This window comes from Ambystoma mexicanum, chromosome 11 (assembly GCF_040938575.1).
Source record: "Ambystoma mexicanum isolate Mex_15411 chromosome 11, UKY_AmexF1_1, whole genome shotgun sequence".
NCBI classification, from domain to species: Eukaryota; Metazoa; Chordata; class Amphibia; order Caudata; family Ambystomatidae; genus Ambystoma; species Ambystoma mexicanum.
This window is the reverse complement of record NC_090934.1, coordinates 1,064,747,873-1,064,768,526: the sequence shown is the minus strand read 5'-3', so window position 1 is coordinate 1,064,768,526 and position 20,654 is coordinate 1,064,747,873. Positions and strand designations below refer to the sequence as shown.

The window sequence follows — 20,654 nt, the reverse complement described above, 5'->3', positions numbered from 1 at the left end:
CACGAGCTTCAGATCCTACGCTCGCAAATGGCTGCACAACAACGACATGCAACGTCCTTCACCCTAGTGGTAACAGCACAAACCTGCTATAACTGCTCTCATTGCGCTTAACTGGATATTCTATATGCATTGTATCACCTACTGTAACCAACCACCGTTTTTTTTTTCTGTAATAGCCTATGTCAGGCTGTGTAACTAAGCTTCGAGTCATCTTGTATTGCTGCGCCCAAATGCCCTCGGGCTAGGAGCGCATTACCAAATAAATAAACAAACAAACAAACAAAGAGTTTTCGGAAGACTTCACAGCTGATTGTGAACTTTGGTCCTGTGAAACATGGGAAGGCTTTGTCCAAGTCTTCCATCTCAAGGTGGCTCTCCGGCTGCATCGCGCTCTGTCATCGGATGACGAACCGGCTGCTTCCCGGCCGTCCGAGAGCCCATTCCATCAGAGCGATCGCTGCGACGACAGCGTTCCTGGCCAGTGTGCCCCTGCTGGAGGTCCACGCCCAGCTTCACGAAGTTCTTCTGCGTCAACAGGGATTCCAGGGAGGAGTCCACAGTCGTCCAAGCAGTGCTACGCAACCTGTTCGCTTGAGGTGAGTCTGTTCCAGAGGTAAGAGTGAATTGCTTCTGTTGAGCCTTGCCACCTCCTCTGGTTGTGTAATGTTGTACTGCTGTGTATTCGTTATTCATGAGCATGTGAATCCATGCCAGACCCCATGCTGCAGAAGGAACAGTTACTTACATGTAACTATTGTTCGCCAGCATGGCTCTGACATGGATTCACATGTGAACCCTTCCTCCTTCCCCTCTGCGGCTCTTCTTGTTCATACTACCACTTTACGTGCTAGCAAATCTGAAGATGGCTTCCAGAGGAGGGGCTTAGGGAGAGCGCAGTCATTGGCTGGGGGCAGTATGACCCAGACCTCAGTGATTGGTTTAGAGGAGAAAGGCAGTTTGTAAGTGAAAGTGAAATGTTTTTTTTATTTTACTGAGGATTCCTAGCCTGACGACTGGGAATATTCATGAGCATGTGAATCAGAACAATAGTTACAGGTAAGTAACTTGTTCCTTACCCTTGGTAACGTTCTTTCGATTAGATGTTCCGCCCACTTATTCCTCATCGCCCCTCCGAGCATACACCGCCACAGAATGAACGTGTTCTTACACTTGACGCTTTCTTGGAGCCTACGGTCTATGGTACACCTGGTAATTCCTCTACAGGATGGGAGAAACAACTGAAGCCAACGTGCACTGCGTGCGCTATTTATACTGATGATGATGTAGTTGAATAGAAGCCCTCGAGGGACATCAACTCTACGAGACAGCCCACAGAACCCCCTGTCGAAAAAAAAATTCCAAAGCAGCTAAAGCTGGAAGGATAATTATCATTTTGTATTTATTTGTATTTATTAGGTTTATATAGCGCTTTACGCCAAAGCGCTTTACAATACAACAACAAGAACACATAGTAAACAAGAAGCATAAAGTTACAAAGACATGAAACAAACCATCAAAAACAGTATGTAGATCAATTGAACAGTTCTAAAGGAGGAATGGATAAGCGAAAGAAGAAAGGGAAGTAGAAAGGGAGGTCAGAGCGGGGGAAGAATACAGAGATAACAGGAGGAGGGAAGGAGGTAGGAGAAAGAAAGGGAAGAAGAGCGGAAGGAGGGTAAAGATAAAGGAGGGATATAATAGGAGAAAAAGGGGAGTTAGGGTGGGGGGTGAGAAGGAAAGATTTCAAGGAGGCACGGAAACAGGGGTAAGAGGCAATGGAACGGATGGAGAGAGGCAAAGAGTTCCAGCGATGGGGGACCAGAAGCTGAAAGGAACGGAAACGAGAGGAAGTACAAGGGGAAGGAGCTACTGTGAGTAGGAAAAGATCAGCGGATCTGAGGGAGCGAGAAGGAGAGTAGAAAGAAAGGAGAGAGGAAAGGTAGGGGGGAACTAGCCCATGAAGAGATTTAAAAACTAGGCAGAGGAAGTTAAATTTAAGTTGGGAGTGAAAGGGAAGCCAGCCAAGAAAAGAAAGGGAGGAAGAAATGGAATCAAGAGGTGTAAGAAGACAGAGGGTACGGATAGAGTGGTAAAGCGATTTGAGGGGAGCAAGGTGAGAGTCAGGGAATGCAAAGAGGAGAGAGGAGCAGTAGAAAAGTCGGGAGAAAATGAGTGAAGATATTAGGAGTTTAGTAGGATGGAAGGTGTGGGAGTAGTGGATTTTGCGAACATTGAATAGGTGAAAGCGGCAGGCGCGAGAGAGGTAAGCGAAATATGATGGGAAAGGGAGAGGGTAGAGTTAAGGTGGAGGCCAAGGTTACGAGCAGAGGCAGAGATAGGGAGGTTAGTAGGAGGAAAGAGAATAAAAGGAGGGGGAGAGGAAGGAGGAAGCGTGTTGGAGGCGAAGAATAAGACGTCAGTTTTGTCAAAGTTGAGGGAAAGCAAGTGGGAAGACATCCAGTTTTTAATAGCAGTAAGATAGGAAGAAATATTTTGGTGGATTTCGGGGGTGAAAGAGGGGAAGGAAAGAAATAGCTGGTTGTCATCTGCATAGAAAGTATGAGAAATGCCAAAAGAGGAGATAATGAGGGTGAGAAGAGAAGTGTAGAGTGAGAAAAGGAAAGGGCCTAGCACAGAGCCTTGGGGAACACCGAACTCCAGAGGGAGAGTGGAAGAGGTACAACCACCACAGGAGACCGCAAAAGAGCGGTTGGAAAGGTAGGAGGAAAGCCAGTTGAGAACAGAGCCACTGATACCAAAGGAAGAAAGTGTTAAGAAGTAAGGGGTGATCAATGGTATCAAAGGCTGCAGAGAGGCCAAGGAGGACAAGGACAGTGGATTGCTTAGAGTAGCGAGCAGTAAGGAGGGAGTTGAGAACATAGGTGAGGGCAGTTTCAGTAGAGTGTTTAGGGCGGAAACCAGATTGAGAGGGGGGGGAGAACAGAGAGATTGGTAACAAAGGTAGAGATTTGAGAGTAGACTAAACGTTCGAGAAGCTTAGAGAGGAATGGTAGAATTGAGATTGGGCGGAAGTTGGAAGCAAGGAAGGGCTTAGCAGAGGTTTGCTTCAAAATAGGAATGATAGCATGTTTGAAAGCAAAAGGGATGGTGGCAGTGGAGAGGCAGATATTGAAGAATGAGGTAAGGTAAGGAACGAGGAGAGGGTAGATTTTAGGAATCAGCGGGCTGGGGAGGGGATCAGAGGGGGCAGCAGTAGGGTGAGTTTTGGACAGAATGAGTGACAGGAGAAAATTCAGACAGGTAAGAGGAAGGGGAGGAGATTGAAGGGGGAGGAGGGGAGTAAGAAGGGGAGGAAAGAATGTTTTGGTGAAGAGTATTTTAGAAGAGAAAAAGTCAGCAAAATCAGAAGCGGAGAGGGGGGAATTAGCCGAGAGGTCAGGAGAAGCAGGGGAAAGAAGACTAGATAATGTCTGAAAGATACAACGAGGATGGTCATAGAGAGAACGGTAGGAGAAATAGGAGGCTTGATTAGAAGGAGAGCGGAGTTTGAGCCAATGTCGCTCAAGGCGACGGAGGAGGCGACACATAGACAGAAGATAAGGAAATAGCCAGGGTTGAGAGGGTTTACAGGTTGGGCGGAAGGAAGAAGGGGGGTGAAGTTGATCGAGACTAGAAGAGATAGAGGAGGACAGAGAGGGCGGAGGGAGGAAGAGCAGGAGTCAAGGAAGAGAGAAGTGTTAAAGTTACAGAGATCCTGTCTAGAGAAGGAAATTGAGGAAGAGGGGGGGAGAGGGCAGAGGGAGGGGGGAGAGAGAGAGAGAAGGAAAGTAGAGCATGGTCAGAAAGATAGTTGGGGAGGGTAGAAACTGGGGAGGAGGAGAAGGATGAGATAAATATTAGATCAAGAGTGGAGTCAGAGGAGTGAGTGGGAGAAGAAGGGAGGGGAGAGAGGAGGTGGAAGTCAAGAATGGAAAAAGAGGGGATGGTTGTAGTGAAGAGGGGAGGTGTAGGGTAAAGTCACTGAGTACAGTAAGGGGATAGGGGCAGGGGGAGATGAGAGAGAGAGAGAGAACATGGTCAAGATCATCATAGAAGGAAGAGAGAGGCAGAGGAGAAAGGGGCAGAAGTAAGGGTGTGAAGAGGAGGAAGAGAACAGGGGGAGAGGTAGGAAAGGGGAATGGAAATTAGACGCTCATAACGAGAGGGGGAAGAGTAATGGGTCAGGAGGAATAGTAAGGGTACTGGTGTGGGAGGCAAAAAGGGTCAAAAGGCAATGCAGCAGTTCAGGAGCACAAGAAGGGCTCTGAATAGAGGGGATAGATGAGGCAGATCACAGCAGGGGAGGAGTGAGGAACTGGATAAAGGTGTGCAGGTGGGCAGATCACTGGGGTGCAGGCAAAATGGGAACAGCCCGCCCTAGCAGACTAGCAGTACCAAGGAGGGGGGGACAGGGGAAAGGTGTATAGGTGTGCAGATCACTGGTGAGCCGGCAGGATGGGTGCAGCCCACACTAGGAGGACAGGGAGGCGTGGAAGGCAGATCGTAGCAGGCGGGCAGGAGAGCAGACACAATGGGGCAGTGTGGGAACTGATTGCACCAGGAAGTCAATGGGGTTTGGAGGCCAGTTCACTGCAGGCGTGCAGAGGGGCAGAACGGGAGGAAATGGTGGAGTGATGAGAGATGCACCGGCAGGTCAGGAGCTCACAGTTAGCAGCCGAGCAGAAGAGCAGGCACAATGGGACAGTATGGGACTGTCAGTGCCAGGAAGACCAAGGAGTGGTGAAGTGAAGAAGGAGCAGGCAGGTGTGCAGGCAGGATGAGAACGGCCCTCATTTGCAGGACCAAGGAGTCGAGGAGGCCGGTTCGTAGCAGGCAAGCAGGAGAGCAGACACCATGGGACTGTAAGGGAACTGTCAGCACCAGCAGGACCACGGAAGAGCAGAGGAGCAGTGCAGGCAGGATGAGAACGGCCCTCAATAGCAGGACCAAGGAGTCGAGGAGGCCGGTTCATAGGAGGCAAGCAGGAGAGCCGACACCATGGGACTGTAAGGGAACTGTCAGCACCAGCAGGGCCACGGGAGAGCATAGTAGCAGTGCAGGAGGAAGTGGTGGAGTGATGAGAGTTGCACAAGCAGGTAGGAAACAGCCCGCACAAGCAAGACCAAGGCTGCAGTGATGAGGTGAAGAGTGGTGCACAGGCAGGTAGGATACAGACCGCACAAGCAAGACCAAGGTTGCAGCAGCGGAGAGGGGAAAGGCGAGCTGACGGGTAGGATAAAGCCCGCAAAAACAAGTCCAGGCGTGGAGGTCCGGTCGTAGCAGGCGAGCATAGGAGCAGATCCAGAGTAGGTAGTGGAGTGATTAAGGGTGCACTGGTAGGTAAGCAGCAGCATGCAAGAAAAAGTCCAAGGAGGCAGTGTAGATAAGGCGATGACCGGCCGCACCAAAGCTACAGGTACATATTATCATAATATGAGGAATACGTGGGAGGAACATCCAATTGAAAGGACGTTACCAGGGGTAAGTAACTTTTTCTTCTGTCGTGTTGGACCTAAGGAAACTGAGGCCTTACCTCTATGGGAACTACTTCACTGTGCAAACTGATCATAAGCCCTTAAAGTGGCTAAGCTGACTTTTCCAGTGGAGCACAGCCTTCAGCTGCCCTCCTCTTGGCGTTTGCTCATCTGTTATGGGGAAACTGACACGTGTCCTTCAGACTATCGATACTGGGAAACTGTTTCCCTTAGCCTTTGACTATTTTGCCAGTTTTTGGTAACCTTTTAACTATGTGCCAAGTAACTGAATAGCAGTCAGACAGTTAGGAATGAGAGTGGAAGAGGAGGTAAAGCTTGAAGGAGAGCTGAGTGTCATCAACATAACTGGAAATGAGCAGAGCATGAAAACAAATGATATATGATATCATAGGTTATTTATAACACACTTAATACCCAGAGGTTTTGAAGCGCAGACCCGGGGATCGAACCTGTGTTGATCCGTGTCGTATTGCTTCCAAGAAATGGTCCAAAGGGGCAAGTTAGGTGTTGAAGTGCCACTGTGATAGGATAGAGCCCTGAGGGACACAGCAGGTAGAGTGAGAGGTGGACAAGAGGAAAGGGGCCCAGTTACACCTGGGTATCTCGATTAGAAAGGAAGGAGGTCAACCAGTCCATTGCAACGTCTGTGATACCAATAGTACTTAAGATGCTTTAAGATGGTGACATGAATGACCGTGTCAAAGGCAGACGAGCGATCAAGGAGGATGAGAACAGAAGGAGAATTGGAATCAAGGTATGAGAGCGGGTCCTCATGGGTGTTCAGGAGAGCAGTTTCTGTGCCTCTGGATCGTCTGAGGCCAGACTGGTGGTCATGGAGACGGCCAACAGTTTCAGTGTGATGGGCCAATTGGGAGGTAACCAACTTCTCCAAGATTTTGCCCAGGACGGGGATAGTGGAGATAGGGCGGTAGGTAGCCGGCAGGAGGAGTCAGCGGATGGCTATTTTAGGGTGCACAAGGGAATGCTTGAGGGTAAGTGGGAAAGAGCCAGTGGCAAAGGAATGGTTACAGAAATCAGACCAGGCAGAAGCGAAAGTGGGGATGTTGTCCTTGATAGTTCTATTAGAGCAGAGTAGCACCTGTTTGGAGGAGACTTTCATAGAACGGACAGCTTTAGAGACCTCATCCAGTGCTATGGGAGAGGAGGAGGAGAGTATAGGGTAGAGAGAGAGGGGGGGGTCAAGTGACTTCTGAGAGCAGGTGGGGGAGTAGGGAGGCATGGTAGAGTAGAGTGAGGACAGGTTGTCCTGGGTTTTGGTTGTGAAATGGTAAACCAGTGCAGTAGCGAGGGCCTGGGATGGAAGAGGTGAGGTGGAGACTGCAGTAGGGTTGGCAAGTTCCTTACAGATTTTGAAGAGTTCAGCCGTGTTGTTGGTGGACCCAGAGATGCAGGCTTGTATATGGGCCCTCTTCTTGTAGAGGATGGAGTGAAGGTAGTGTCGGGCCAGTTTGTAAGTGGATGCGTTTGAAGCCTACCACTTGCACTTGCAATTCAGAGAGGCTAGGTCGGAGTCATACCAGCTATTACATTTGGAGACAGGCTTCATACAGATCCTCATGACAGGGGCAAGGGTATCAAGGGTGTTGGAGATGGAGAGGTGAAGGTTGGAGAGGGCTGAGTCAGTGGGAGAGCCAATAGCAGTGGGATGGAAATGGCAGCAAAAGCAGCGGCTGACACTCCCTTTGTCGGTCGAAAGACGGAGGCAGAGGCTTGGCCAGGTGGCCCAAGAGCTCCAGATGAGAGGAGAGGAGAGGATGGTCAGACCAGGAGAGAGGTGTGATGAGAGTGTTAGAGATGGGTATGTCGAGCCAAGAGTTCCCCATGCTCGTGGTTCCTCGAGAGAGAGGGTTCTCTCTCCTTCCTGGTTTCCCTCTTCAGTTTTGAATGGGTTCTGGCCAATCAGGTTTTGGGAAAAACTAGACTCTTCTTTCCTGTTGTTATGAGTGCTCTTTATGCTTATGCGCGTCCTCCTCATCCCAGTACTGATCTTTAGGTCTTCCAGTGAGTCAATTGGTCTGTGCCTCGTCTCAGTACTTTAGGGATACATGTCCCTTGAGGAGTCCACACTATTCCTCACTCCATTACCTCCTATATTGGTGTATGGCAAAAACATCTATGAACTCCAGGGAAATGGTTGGTGGAGGCGGGGGTAGGAAGGTGGGTTAGGTGGGCTATGGAGATATCATGTTCTCACCAGGTCGTCACTAATTCCATAGGAGGCTCTCTCACCCCCTCCCCCCCCCCATGAGATCCAACAGCTGCGTAACACCCCCAGGGGGACTTTGGGTGGCGGCCTCACCTCCCTGTCCGCATGGGAAGGGGCTCCTCTAGGGGAGAAGCAATGACATCCAGGGATTCCACACTATATATTTACAAAGCGATTATGCCTAAGCCCTGAACAAATTAATATGAACGATACAAAATCATGAACAAAATCAAGAGTAAATTATAAAATGGCTTATAAAAAGATTAAGAAAGGAGGACTGTTTGGAGTCTAGTGCGGAAAACGGAGAAGGAGGGTATTAGAAGGGGCAGAGAATTCCCATACTTTGGAGCAAAGAGGGACAGTAACAAAAGTGGGACGGGATGCAGGAAGGCTTGAGCACAGCAAGGATCAAGAGATTGGGATCAGAAAGAGCAAGGGGGGATAGAAAGATATAAGGGTTGAGAGATGCCACGGGAGACACTACAAAGTCATTTGAAAACAATGCATAAGTAATAAAAGCAAATACTAACTTCAAACAAAAGTCAGGAGAAAGAAAGAGGAGCTTAAGGAAATAGAAGAACGGGATGGGAATGAAAGAATAGTGTGAATGGAAAGATGATAAACTGAACGGAGCTTGGAACTTAGGAAACCCCAGAGAGAGACTTAAGTCATCATCCCTTACCCCCCCAGAGACTAACGTCTTTATGGAATATGCAGGAACTAAAATCAGTGAACAATGGCTGGCTTAGCTTCTGACCCCAACTTCATTTCATCCTATTTACGAAGACGGCAGAATGATGGAAAAACCAGCCTCATGAAGTTACGTCGGACGAGGAACCAAATCCGTAAGCAGCATCTGTGCATCCCGCAGAGTTTAACTGCGCTGCAGCGCAAATTGAGAGGAGAAACAGGAAAAGATGCTAGTATAGACAGAACGACAGACCCGGCGTTGCACCTGGAGCCCCACATCAGGGAGAATGTGACGCAGGCCCGGCTAGTGAGAAACTGGAGCCGGGGGTTATATAAGCCCGAGCGAGAACAGAGTTTCTCAACTGTAGGAAGGCATCATGAAGTAAGACACAGATAACAAACTTAAAGTTCATACAAAAGATATTAACTTAAATATCAGGATGGCTGAAGGCCTAACATGCCCTGTGCTAAGGTGGGATTTCCCTACCTGAACGAAACTAAGGAAATTCTGAGTCAAAGAATAAAACTTAACATTCATTCTCTGTCAAAACCTATCCTTGCCCTCACAATTAAAGCTAACCAACAAGTAGGGATGTAAATGTTCAAAGAGATAGCATTCAACTCAAAGTTTTGATCTTTTTTCAGCTTGCAGCTTTCTTTCAGCTCCCCTTCCCCAAGCATAAGAAAGTTCCATGAAAAAGTATCAAGATTAACTTCCTCCAGTTCAAGCTTATACAGTTCAAAATAAATCCTTGGGGTTCCCTTCCCCAAGTTTCAAGTAACAATCCAAAAACAAAAGGGTCTTGAGACTCTGTTCGCAAGACAACAAGTGACGTCCCTTAAGTCTCAGGGTTCGCTTGCCCAAGACTTTAACTTTGCCGCTTACACTTGCTTCAGCCTTTTTAAAATTTCTTAACAAAACTCTTAAGTGAACCTGACTCTTTCTGGCTTACCTCTCCAGTTCATTTGCAGGGGTTACCCTCGGCTGTTTCACAGCATCCTTATCTTTCACCATTCAGGGATCTCTGGTCTAGGCGCAGTTGTTAGACCACACATTCCCACACATCACACGTCACGCAACCAGGGATCCCCTGGGCTCCTCCACCCCTCATAGGTTTCCTGGCACTTGCTCCTGTGCAGTCACCTTCACTTAGTACTCGTTTTTGGACTCTTGGCTTTGTGTATTCTTGCACTCCTCTGGCTTCGCCTTGCTAGCCTTGTGGCTCTGCTCACACTTGTTGCACACCTCTTGCCAATCTGTGGCCTTGCTGCACTGCATTCACTACTAAAGATTCACCGTTTGGCTCCCTTAAGCCTTTAATGTACTTGACTTCAAGGTCTGAATTACATTGTTGTGCAACATGGATTCAATATTATTTATTTTCTGTTCAGTGTTCAATGTGCACTTATGTTGCTTCATTTTAAGGTTCCATTTAGTTCAGTATTCAATATGCACTCATTTGCTTCAATGTTAAGTTTCCATTTAGTTCGGTATTCAGTATGCATTTGCTTACTTTCACGGACTGTTGCTCCCTTGCGGTCCCATAGGAGCCGGCCTGTGCTTGAGCTCCCTTATGACACTCACCGGTCTTCTGTGTCTCTTCCCAGGGTTTCCCGCGACTTCCTCTCGGCTTCCGAAGCCGGGAAATCCACTAGCGTGAGCCCCGCTTGTGTGCTCTGTGTTTCCTTGTACACACCAGCACCTCCAATGCTTCTTCCTGGAAGCGGGCGGCGTCCTCTCTGCTCTGGGCTCCACAGCAGCTCCTTCTGCTCGTTCGGGGTTATGGAGGCACCCATGCTTGTGGAAAGTACACAGTCCTCTCGTATCGGGTCGCACAAGTCTGCTGGGATAACTGCCGGCATCCTGGCTCTTTCTCCGGTCCCAGCACGGCTTCCTACTCACAGGGATTTCCTGCTGGTCTCCCTATTGCTCTCTACCCTGCTTGGCTGGTCCCCCCTTTACACGCCTTCAGCCCCTTGACAGGCTGCAGGTGTGTATGTTTGATTAGCCCTGCCTGACCATAATTAAAGGGACACGCCTGACCCTCACAGCTATTAGTAGGCATCTTCCTCGTCCCAGTACTAAAGTGGTGAAAGGGTGTAGTCTTTATCACTCTTATTGGCCTCTACTTCATCCCAGTACTGTCAAGTGTCATATGTGGAAAAATGAGGGGCGCTGGCTTATAACAGCTCATGAAGGTTGGGGAGGGTTAGGTTGGTCGTCAATAGGGAGAGGCGGATACCATGTCTCGCCCGAGGGAACCCCACTACCAGTCCTCAAGGACCCTCCACCCAGGTGGTCCTCCCTCGCTTCTCCACCCTCAGGGTCAGGATCCAAGAGCGATGGCCTTTCGATGGCCACCTGCAAACAGGATCCAAGGGGAGTAGGAGTGAGAGTACCCTCCGGTTTCTCACAAAGGGCCGAGACACAGCCCAGAGGAGCAACTACTCACAAGCTCCCACACCTAGTAAGCAGCAACCAGGAGCAAATGCCCACCATTTTGGAGTCCAGCTGACGAGTCATGTAAGTGGCTTTGCGGCGAGATGAGGAGCATTTGTACTACTTAGCCCTCCCAAGGAGCACTACTTGTCAAATACAGGTATGCGATGGCTTCTGAGGAATGGGAGGCAGGCGGCAAGAAACAGGGAAGCCTCAGAGAGGGTGAAAGAAACCGAGACAAGCCTTGGTGTGGGGAAGAAACATAAAAGCCCCAGAGTGGGGAGAGAAACCGAGAGATGCCCAGAGTGTGGGAAGAACCAAGAAGCCTCAGAGTGGTGAAAGGAGACAGAGAGTAGCCTGGTATGGGTGAAGGAACCCATAGTCCCCGAGCGACGGAGAGAAGCCCTGGTGGGGGAAAGAAACAAGGAGCCAGAGTGGGACCTAAGCAAGACCTACACTGGGGAAAGAAAAGACTGAAAGAACCCCAGACTATGCAAGGGGAAATACAAAAGTCTCCCACCTGAAGGGAGAAGGACTATGAGAGACACAAGAGACCCGGCTGGACCACTGGGATGACACTCCAACCATGCACAAACTATATGTTTTTGAACTTTGAACACAGTCAGGGGCAGTTGGTAAAGAGACACAAAGAGGGCACTGGGGTCAGAAGTCAGTAGCCATCTCTATTCCTTGGGAAAAGCCCAAAGTATGTCTTGGGTATTTTTGTATTTTTTGTTTTTGAGCAAAAGGGAGAGAGAAGGTAGGTTAGAATAGGATTTCTGGGCAGAGGACTTAATTTAGGTTTAACCATCCTGACCCGCTGGCGAGAACCCCTTTTTTTACCTTCATTTGTATAGAGTAGGGCTTAATATCAGAGAATAGGGAAAGATTTTGTGTTTTCTGTGAGAATTAAAACTTCTAAATATCATGCCTCCTTGTCAGATTCCTCATTCTGACTTATCACACCACCCAATCCCCCAATATGTTTGTATTAGGCACAACATCCTGCTTAACGAAGCACTATATGGGGCTGACCAAGTAAATCGGAGCCTAAGTCTGCTTGGACCCTAGGGGTTGTATCTCCTTCCTACCACACCTGCATTTTGACTTAAGCCACCCAAGTCACATTCTGAATACTACCTTTGGCAATAGACTTGCTGCTTGCTTTTTTATCCTGAACTTTTTATTTTTTTTATCAGGGTAGCCTCTCCTTGTTCTACTCACCTATGACCCTGAAGAACTGTCTGAGTTTTAGTAGGTGGAGATTAAACCTCTGAAGCTATCTACAATGTGTTTTGAGGTGCTTTATAATTGTACAGCCTATATACTGATGTTCTTGTATATTATGAGATATCTGTGTGCAACTGACTGTCTTGGCCTGTCTCCCCTGTTTGCTGCAATCAAACTGACAGGTGCAGGTTCTTGTGCTGTGGGAGCAGCCCTATACCAGTGTTCCTGTATGTAAGGAAGTTGCCAGGAAACATATGTTTGCTGCAAATATGAGAAATCTATGTGAGGAAAACTAAATATAGCAGAGCAGATACAGAAGGTAGGCAATTAGTTTTTTCATATCCCACGAAGACAAAAGTTTTAAACACGTAGAACAGTTCTTTGTGGACAATGGCCTTTTTGCACTTTCCACAAAGTTAAAGCTGGAATCGCAGGAAATGTTTGTTTAGATAGTTAGGATTCTCAGCCTAATGACAGGGAACATTCAAAGAATGTTAATCTGATGCCAACACCAGATAACTAGGTCACTGGTAAGTAATTATTTCCTTACAATATCACAGCTCAATATTACTATTGCTTATGAACCTCTTAAGGATGAAAGGCTGAGTTGGTCATGCCATGTGTCAAACATACGGTTGATAGGTTTCTCACAGATGTCAACAACTAGTGAATTCACTTTTTTACTGGTCCATTTATTCATTGAGCAAAAGTTGTTAATGTCTTTGTACTGTTGAGTATTAAATGTGTGTGTCATGGCATTTACAACAGAGTAATTGAAGAGATGGGAAGCCTTACAAATTGTCTAGGTTGTTGTGTGATGTTGGTATATCATTAATTGTAATTCAAATGTGTACATTTTGTTGTATAGGGATAGCACACAAAGCCATATGGATAGTCTTTCTGTCCTTTGCACAAGTAATGAGTTCATGCGCTATGCTGTCAATGTGGCACTTCAGAAAATACAACAGCTGGAGGATACAGGGCAGACAGATGGACCTGATGGACAAAATCCTGAGAAAATGTTCCGAAGCCTCTGTGAAATTACCAGGTGTGTATGGACTTTGCATCGCAGATGAAACTATGGAATCTCTCATTTTGCTAATAACACTTCATGACTCCAAAACTGAAGGTGTGGCCTTAGCAAGACCCATAGTATGTTACGTTATTTTTATACTGTTCACATCTTATCCACAGGGTTCTTAAAGCACCTAGTCTTGTCCGTACAGTGGCAAAGTGTGTCTCCATCAGGGGTGAACTAGACCATGGCCGCCAATGATAAGGGAGTAGTTGAGAAGCAAGGGGGAGTAGTAGCTGGACATATAAGAATCAGGCATAGAGAGGACTAGTGTCACGGGGGCTCAAAGAACACTCCAATTGTCAGAGAAGGTTTAAGGGTTTTTATTGGATTCTTTGGCAGGGAGCAAGGGTCGTCTGTCACTCATCTAAATGCAGCGTTTTCCAGCCTAGCCAAGGTGCCCGTAGTCCCAGGGCTACTTTATAGACACCTTTAACCCCTACTCTAATTTTTGAGTAGCTGTCAGGTGTAACCTCTAGGCAATCGCTTTCTCTAGCTAAACTCCCTCCGGGACCTTTTAAATTATCCCAACACTATTGATGTTGTTATTAACTAAAAGGATTATAGAGTTGCACCTTTCAGACATTCTACCGGACTGGAACGTTTTTCCGCTCACATAATGATGTTCCTTTCCCTGTCCCTGTCTGTCTGCAGTTCTTCTTTGGTTTCTCTCCTGCCTTCAACTCTGCCCACCTTCTCCCCTTATTCACCCTGTATCTTCATTCTCTGTCCTTCCAATGTCTCTCTGTCTACTACCTGCCCCCCCTTTCGATTTTTACTCACTCCGCCACAATACTACTTCTGCTTCCTCCACACTACTTCCACCTCCATACTGCGGCACGCTGCTACTAACACTCGACCCCACCTTCTAACTATCACTCTTCATTCACTCGAACAGTCACTTTCTACACACCCTCTAACACACACACTCGCGTCCCTTGCACGCACTCTCACAGTACCACCTGCTCTTACCAACCAATACCTCACCTTTTCTCCAATTTGCCTTCACACTCCAATCCACGGTTGTTCTTCCTGGTCTGCCACCTCCTCCTCCTTCTCCGGCTCAGCCAAACAACATAAACCTTCCTATTGCCCCCTATTACCTTCCCCTCATTGTCTTGTATGTTTAGTGGCGCTGGCCAATCGGCTCCCGTCTTTCCCACCCAGGAGTTGTTAAAATAGCTGGTTAAGCTCTTCCCCTTTTCTTCCACTCAAGGCTGCTGTGCTGTAACAATGGCAGCCTGTTATGCAAAGTGTCCCAGTTCGTGTTACAGGGCCACAGTGCGGTCACCGACAAGGTAAGTGAAGACTCTCTAAGCGACTCTATCCTTGATGGAATAGATGTGGCACAGCGGTTTGACTAAGGCTGGTGCTGGAGAGCGCATGTGGACTGTTTGGCAGCCGATTAAGCTTTCAGTTTCTTTGTTCACTGGCTCCCATATTCTTTGCTCCTTCTACGGACCAGACGACTATAGGCAGATTGCATGGGAGCGCTGATGTGTTTTAGTTCTATAGGTGGCCTCCATATTGCTGCTGTCCACCTTATGGCTGTAGGAGAAAGTATGGCCTGCATTTTCTTCAAACAGTATGGGGTGATGTAAGTTGTTACTGCACATATATAAGCAGGCACTTGGAGAGGGGACATGCATTAGGGCACTCTTAACTGACACTATCCTCCTCTAGGGCAGGACTGGCTATGGCTTGCACCCTGGTAGGCCTCCCACCCTAGGCTGAGAGGGGTTCCTATCCCCTTGTGGCAAGGTCAGATTACTGATATAATATGGTATTTACCATGCGCTTGTACACAGGTGTTTCTAGGCACCATCAGACTAGGTACTAGATACTAGGGTGTTAACTAGAAAATGATATTATAGTGGTTGCATGGATGAATGTTCAGTCCATAGTCATTTGCAAAACCACCCATAATGGCAAGCAAGGTTACACAAAGGATGTTTATAGTAAGACGCTGGTATAGTAATAGCAGTCAGAACATGGATGCATTTTGGCCTTGAGATGTGCTCAAGTGTATGCCCATGAAGTGTGGATTCTTCTTCCCCAGATAAGTAGTCTGTGGGTAGCTAAGCCACACCGACAGGAGTGCCAGTGATTTGCCATGTACATTTGAGTAAAGGAGGATACCAAAGGGAAACATGGAAGGGGGAGATGGGTAAATCCCAGTACCATCCCAGAGACAAACTGCCTCTAGAATAAGGATGAGATTGCATGTCAAACCTGCATGCCCACTAGCTGAAGTAAGACTGAGTGATACCTGAAGTGATATGGATTGTCTCTGCAAAGTTGGTGATGTGCATAGTATATACAATCTATACTACAGTAAGAATCCTCTGGTAAGAAAGGTAAAGATGATGGGCTTGCTATCGGAGAGGAGTTGGGATGGTCACAGATAGCCCCCTCGCCGAAGGCACATTCCCCCAGCAGAGGATTGATGACGGTGAATGCCATAACCTCAGTGCTACTAGACTACAGGGAGGAGAGACTATCTAATAGAAAGATGACCCATGTGAACAAGTGTGCAAAAACAGAACCACAGTCCAAACTACCACTACTGAAAAATGGCAATCAGACCAGCCACAGGATAGTATGTCCAGGCAATCGATTTAGAACCTCTAAGTAGAAACCCATAGGACTATCCAGGGTTTACTTGGGCCCGCAGTCTACTGCCAAAACCTGCCCACTACACACTTAAGAGATAAAACAGTGAGAAAACATAAGTCCAGTCAAAGAGGAATGGCGATCGAGAGATGTCAGCCACAGAAGAACAGGTAATAGTGTGCTGTCAGTGATTAAAAACTTGACCTGTGTGCCAAACCGCTTTACCTCCAGTTCAGCAATCATGAAAACATGAAAAAAATGAGACATAAAGGAAGCCAACTTAACAAAATGTTCTGCAGCCCGCCGTCCATCCTTGCACTCCAGTCACTCATCCGCCCCCAACCTCAAGGGCTAAGTGTTCAAGCTCACACAGAACTCTGGTCTCCCACCGTGAACCTATTTGCTTTTCGTCCCAACTCCATCTGCTAAGGTCCAACACAATAGTATCAACCAGAGTTCTGCAGTTTTTAAGACTGCACCAGTCCCCCATTTTCTTGCTGGCACAGTGGGTTCCATTCCCACTTCAATCTCCACTGTTGCCAGAAAGAATGGCAGTGGCAGAGTTAAGCCTGACCCCTCTACCCATCTATTCTTCCAGAAAAACAACAATCCTAACCATCAGGGGGCTAGTGAATGAGTAGAGCAAGTAAGCCACTAAAGAATAGACCCCATCAAGCTAGGCAGCACTTCATCATGCATACTCGCATGGGGAGAGTACAAGGGCAAATTATGAAATGATGGCAGAATAAAGCAGAGCTGTGATAATCTCTCTTTAATGTACACATCTCGAAATGATGCAAGCTCCTGTCCATATAATGGAAAGCCTGAGCACTTTTGTGAGTTTTCTGGGAATGTGATGGCAATCCCTGGCAATGATTCCAATACCTGCACGCGGTTTAAGTGCATGAGAATTTAATGGCAATGTGAGGAAGTTATGAGATTGCTTGGGCACTTGATTGTAATTCCGTGCAATGCTACAAGAACCTAGTCATGTGATGTCCTGCTGATCAGAGCCTAGAGCCAGCTAAATCCCCTGTAACCAATGATGGTTTGGGAGTTACTGATTTGGAATCTCAAGAATGTGCACAAGAGTGGGTGTGTGTTTTAAAGGCTATGGGTTTATTGGTACAGTGTACACTCCACATATCCCCAAGAGGATAAATTGTATTCAAGGACGCTAGAGACCATGAATTGTCGAGGTTGTTATGACAATGTATCCAACTGTCTGTTCAAATGACATTGGTGGTCGAACACCCTGGTCATTTTAAGGCCTGTTTTGTATAGTGTCTGTTCACATTTTTCATTTGGGAGCTGTGTGATGAGTGAGAATTATCTTGACTTCCTCGACCCAAGGATGACATCACTGGGGTATTATTGGACAGATTGTCTGGACTGCTCTGATGTCTATGTCCTCCCCCCTCCTTTTACTTGTCCCCCCCCCCCTCTCACCCTCCAGCACTATCTGAAATGTCGTCAGGCCTAGTACGATAGTCGCTTGTTTTGTCCCTCCCCTCCTTTTCTGCACCCCTCTCCCTCACCTTTTGTTTTTCTCCTGCTCTACCAGAAATGTCGTCAGGCCTAGTACAGTAGTCGCCTGTCTGTTTCCATTTCCTTCCCACTCTTCTCCTCCCTTACTTATCTATGTCTTAGCTCTTGCACTATCTGAAATGTCATCAGGCCGAGTACGATAGTTCATTTCACATCCTTACTGTTCATGGCCTGTAAGAATGTCATTGTATTTTCCTTGTTCCCTCCCTTGCCCTGAAGCACTTTGAAACACATTGTGTATAGGCACTATATAAATAAACTATCCTATCAAATCATATCATGCACACTGGGCCTAATATCTAAAAATAAAATCTGTCCATCAGCATGTTGGTCAGGTTAATTAATGTTGCTAGACACGATGATCCAATTCCTGCCCACACAAAACTCTAGCTATTGACCACTGAACCTCTTCAATTTTGAACTCAAGAACCAGTTCTCATGGCAGAAAGATCCCCAACCAATTTTATTTCTTTTGTTGGTGGCAAAGAGTGTAACCCAGAATCAACATGCCATAGTGAAACCGCGATTAAATCATCACTTTCCCAGCCTCTCCGAAGATGGTATGCTGGATGTATTCTTGGTCTGCGCAATCCAATACTTGCACCCAATTGCTCTCTAGCAATCATATCATGAGTGAAGCACACAACAAATCTGACCGAAGTAGAGGTGGGGCAGCCGGTGCAGACTTGAGCCAAATGCCTGGCTCCGACTTAGCTCAAGGTACCTTTATAAAAGGATAGTCCATCTCAAGTTGAGCAAATCATCACCCTGTCTCTCTTCTGTTACTTTTGCTACAGAGTAAGAGGAACACTGATTTCTGGGGACAGTTAATACAACTGCATGCAGACGTCCACTTGCACAGAGTACTAAATGTTTATCTCTCGCCAGGCTTTGTGTGGTGGTACAAAACCCTGAGATTTAGTGGGTATTAAACTAGTGCGTCGGCTCCAAAGATAATAAAAACATTGATCTTTTATAAAGAGCTCACAACATTATTACTTATCCCTTAACTTTCCTGTTTGTTAATTGTGAGCCATGGTTCTCTCCTAATGGAAAAGTCAAATGAACAATGTACTACAGTACTCAGTGGAAAAGTCGACTTGCCTGGGGAATTGCCATTTTCTGTGTAAGAGGTCTAGCAGCACGATTTCCTTTATCCCCCTGCCCCCCATCTATCCCCGTCGCTATGGGTTCTTCAACTACTAACCAGTTTGTGTTTGGGGCACTGGGCTGTGAGTGGTCAGAAGTGAGAGGCGGACACAAAGTTGTAATGTTTTCAACATTACACATTTTTATTAAAATAAAAGGTTTGGATAAAGGCCTTTCTGTCCCTATCCTAAATAGTTTCCCTGCCTAGCAAACTAAAACTAAAGATCAGTTTGCAAAGGTAGCGGGCGCCCCTCTCTCGACAGAACAAGGCCTGATAACCTGTTCAGTGGTTATTAACCACTTGAGAGTTCGCAGCCACTGCTTTTACTCACTGTGCCTTTCACAGATGGGAAATATCCATTTGCATATCAGTCTTTGTCCTGCCCAGGGGCAGTCCAGCACCGAAATGCAATGGCAATTCCAACCTGAACGAGAGTACCACCAGCAACCCCATACACGTGTTTCACCCTTGTTGGGGATCACCAGTGAGGTGAAGCTGATGCCTCTCTAAGCACAGTGAAAGGGAGACCACATCTGGTTGCCCCCAGGAGACCTAGGGTTACCAATCCCAGGTTCCTTGAAATTTAGTTTGCAAAGGTAGCGGGCGCCCCTCTCTCGACAGAACAAGGCCTGATAACCTGTTTAGTGGTTATTAACCACTTGAGAGTTCGCAGCCACTGCTTTTACTCGCTGTGCCTTTCACAGATGGGAAATATCCATTTGCATATCAGTCTTTGACCTGCCCAGGGGCAGTCCAGCACCGAAATGCAATGGCAATTCCAACCTGAACGAGAGTACCACCAGCAACCCCATACACGTGTTTCACCCTTGTTGGGGATCACCAGTGAGGTGAAGCTGATGCCTCTCTAAGCACAGTGAGAGGGAGACCGCGTCTGGTTGCCCCCAGGAGACCTAGGGTTACCAATCCCAGGTTCCTTGAAATTTAGTTTGCAAAGGTAGCGGGCGCCCCTCTCTCGACAGAACAAGGCCTGATACCCTGTTCAGTGGTTATTAACCACTTGAGAGTTCGCAGCCACTGCTTTTACTCACTGTGCCTTTCACTGATGGGAAATATCCATTTGCATATCAGTCTTTGTCCTGCCCAGGGGCAGTCCAGCACCGAAATGCAATGGCAATTCCAACCTGAACGAGAGTACCACCAGCAACCCCATACACGTGTTTCACCCTTGTTGGGGATCACCAGTGAGGTGAAGCTGATGCCTCTCTAAGCACAGTGAGAGGGAGACCACGTCTGGTTGCCCCCAGGAGACCTAGGGTTACCAATCCCAGGTTCCTTGAAATTTAGTTTGCCATTGCATTTCGGTGCTGGACTGCCCCTGGGCAGGACAAAGACTGATATGCAAATGGATATTTCCCATCTGTGAAAGGCACAGTGAGTAAAAGCAGTGGCTGCGAACTCTCAAGTGGTTAATAACCACTGAACAGGTTATCAGGCCTTGTTCTGTCGAGAGAGGGGCGCCCGCTACCTTTGCAAACTAAATTTCAAGGAACCTGGGATTGGTAACCCTAGGTCTCCTGGGGGCAACCAGACGTGGTCTCCTTCTCACTGTGCTTAGAGAGGCATCAGCTTCACCTCACTGATGATCCCCAATAAGGGTGAAACACGTGTATGGGGTTGCTGGTGGTACTCTCGTTCAGGTTGGAATTGCCATTGCATTTCGGTGCTGGACTGCCCCTGGGCAGGACGAAAACTGATATGCAAATGGATATTTCCCATCTGTGAAAGGCACAGTGAGTAAAAGCAGTGGCTGCGAACTCTCAAGTGGTTAATAACCACTGAACAGGTTATCAGGCCTTGTTCTGTCGAGAGAGGGGCGCCTGCTACCTTTGCAAACTAAAACTAAAGATCAATCTGTGTTTCATCATCAAAATTATGTAAACTGTCCTTGTGTCCAAAACATATCTGACATCTCACACTAGAAATTAACAACGGAAAAGTGCAAGGAAAAGTGTCTCTGATTTAGATTTAGTAAAAAAGTGTTACCATGTAAAGCAAATTGATACATCCAACAAAATAGTCCCCTCAAAGGAAGGGTACTTGAATCCTGAGCGTGTTTCCCTTCCCATGGATTATTTCAGGAAGGATGGCGCAAGTGTCTTTTCCAAACAATGTTTCCTAAGAATGTCTCCTCCTTGCAGCAATTTCTCCAGGCTTGCAAGTGTCTT

At 47.2% G+C, this 20,654-nt stretch overlaps 1 protein-coding gene across 4 annotated transcripts in view; it reads left to right on the top strand.

The window, feature by feature from the left end:
* The window catches only part of FANCI (FA complementation group I), a 1,757,660-nt gene that overhangs the window by 738,680 nt on the left and 998,326 nt on the right, over window positions 1-20,654 (top strand). For all 4 annotated transcript variants that reach the window (XM_069624307.1, XM_069624308.1, XM_069624309.1 and 1 more), the window contains one exon: window positions 12,951-13,130. In XM_069624307.1, the coding sequence (XP_069480408.1) occupies window positions 12,951-13,130 (180 nt within the window). The remainder of the gene's footprint in view (window positions 1-12,950; window positions 13,131-20,654) is intronic.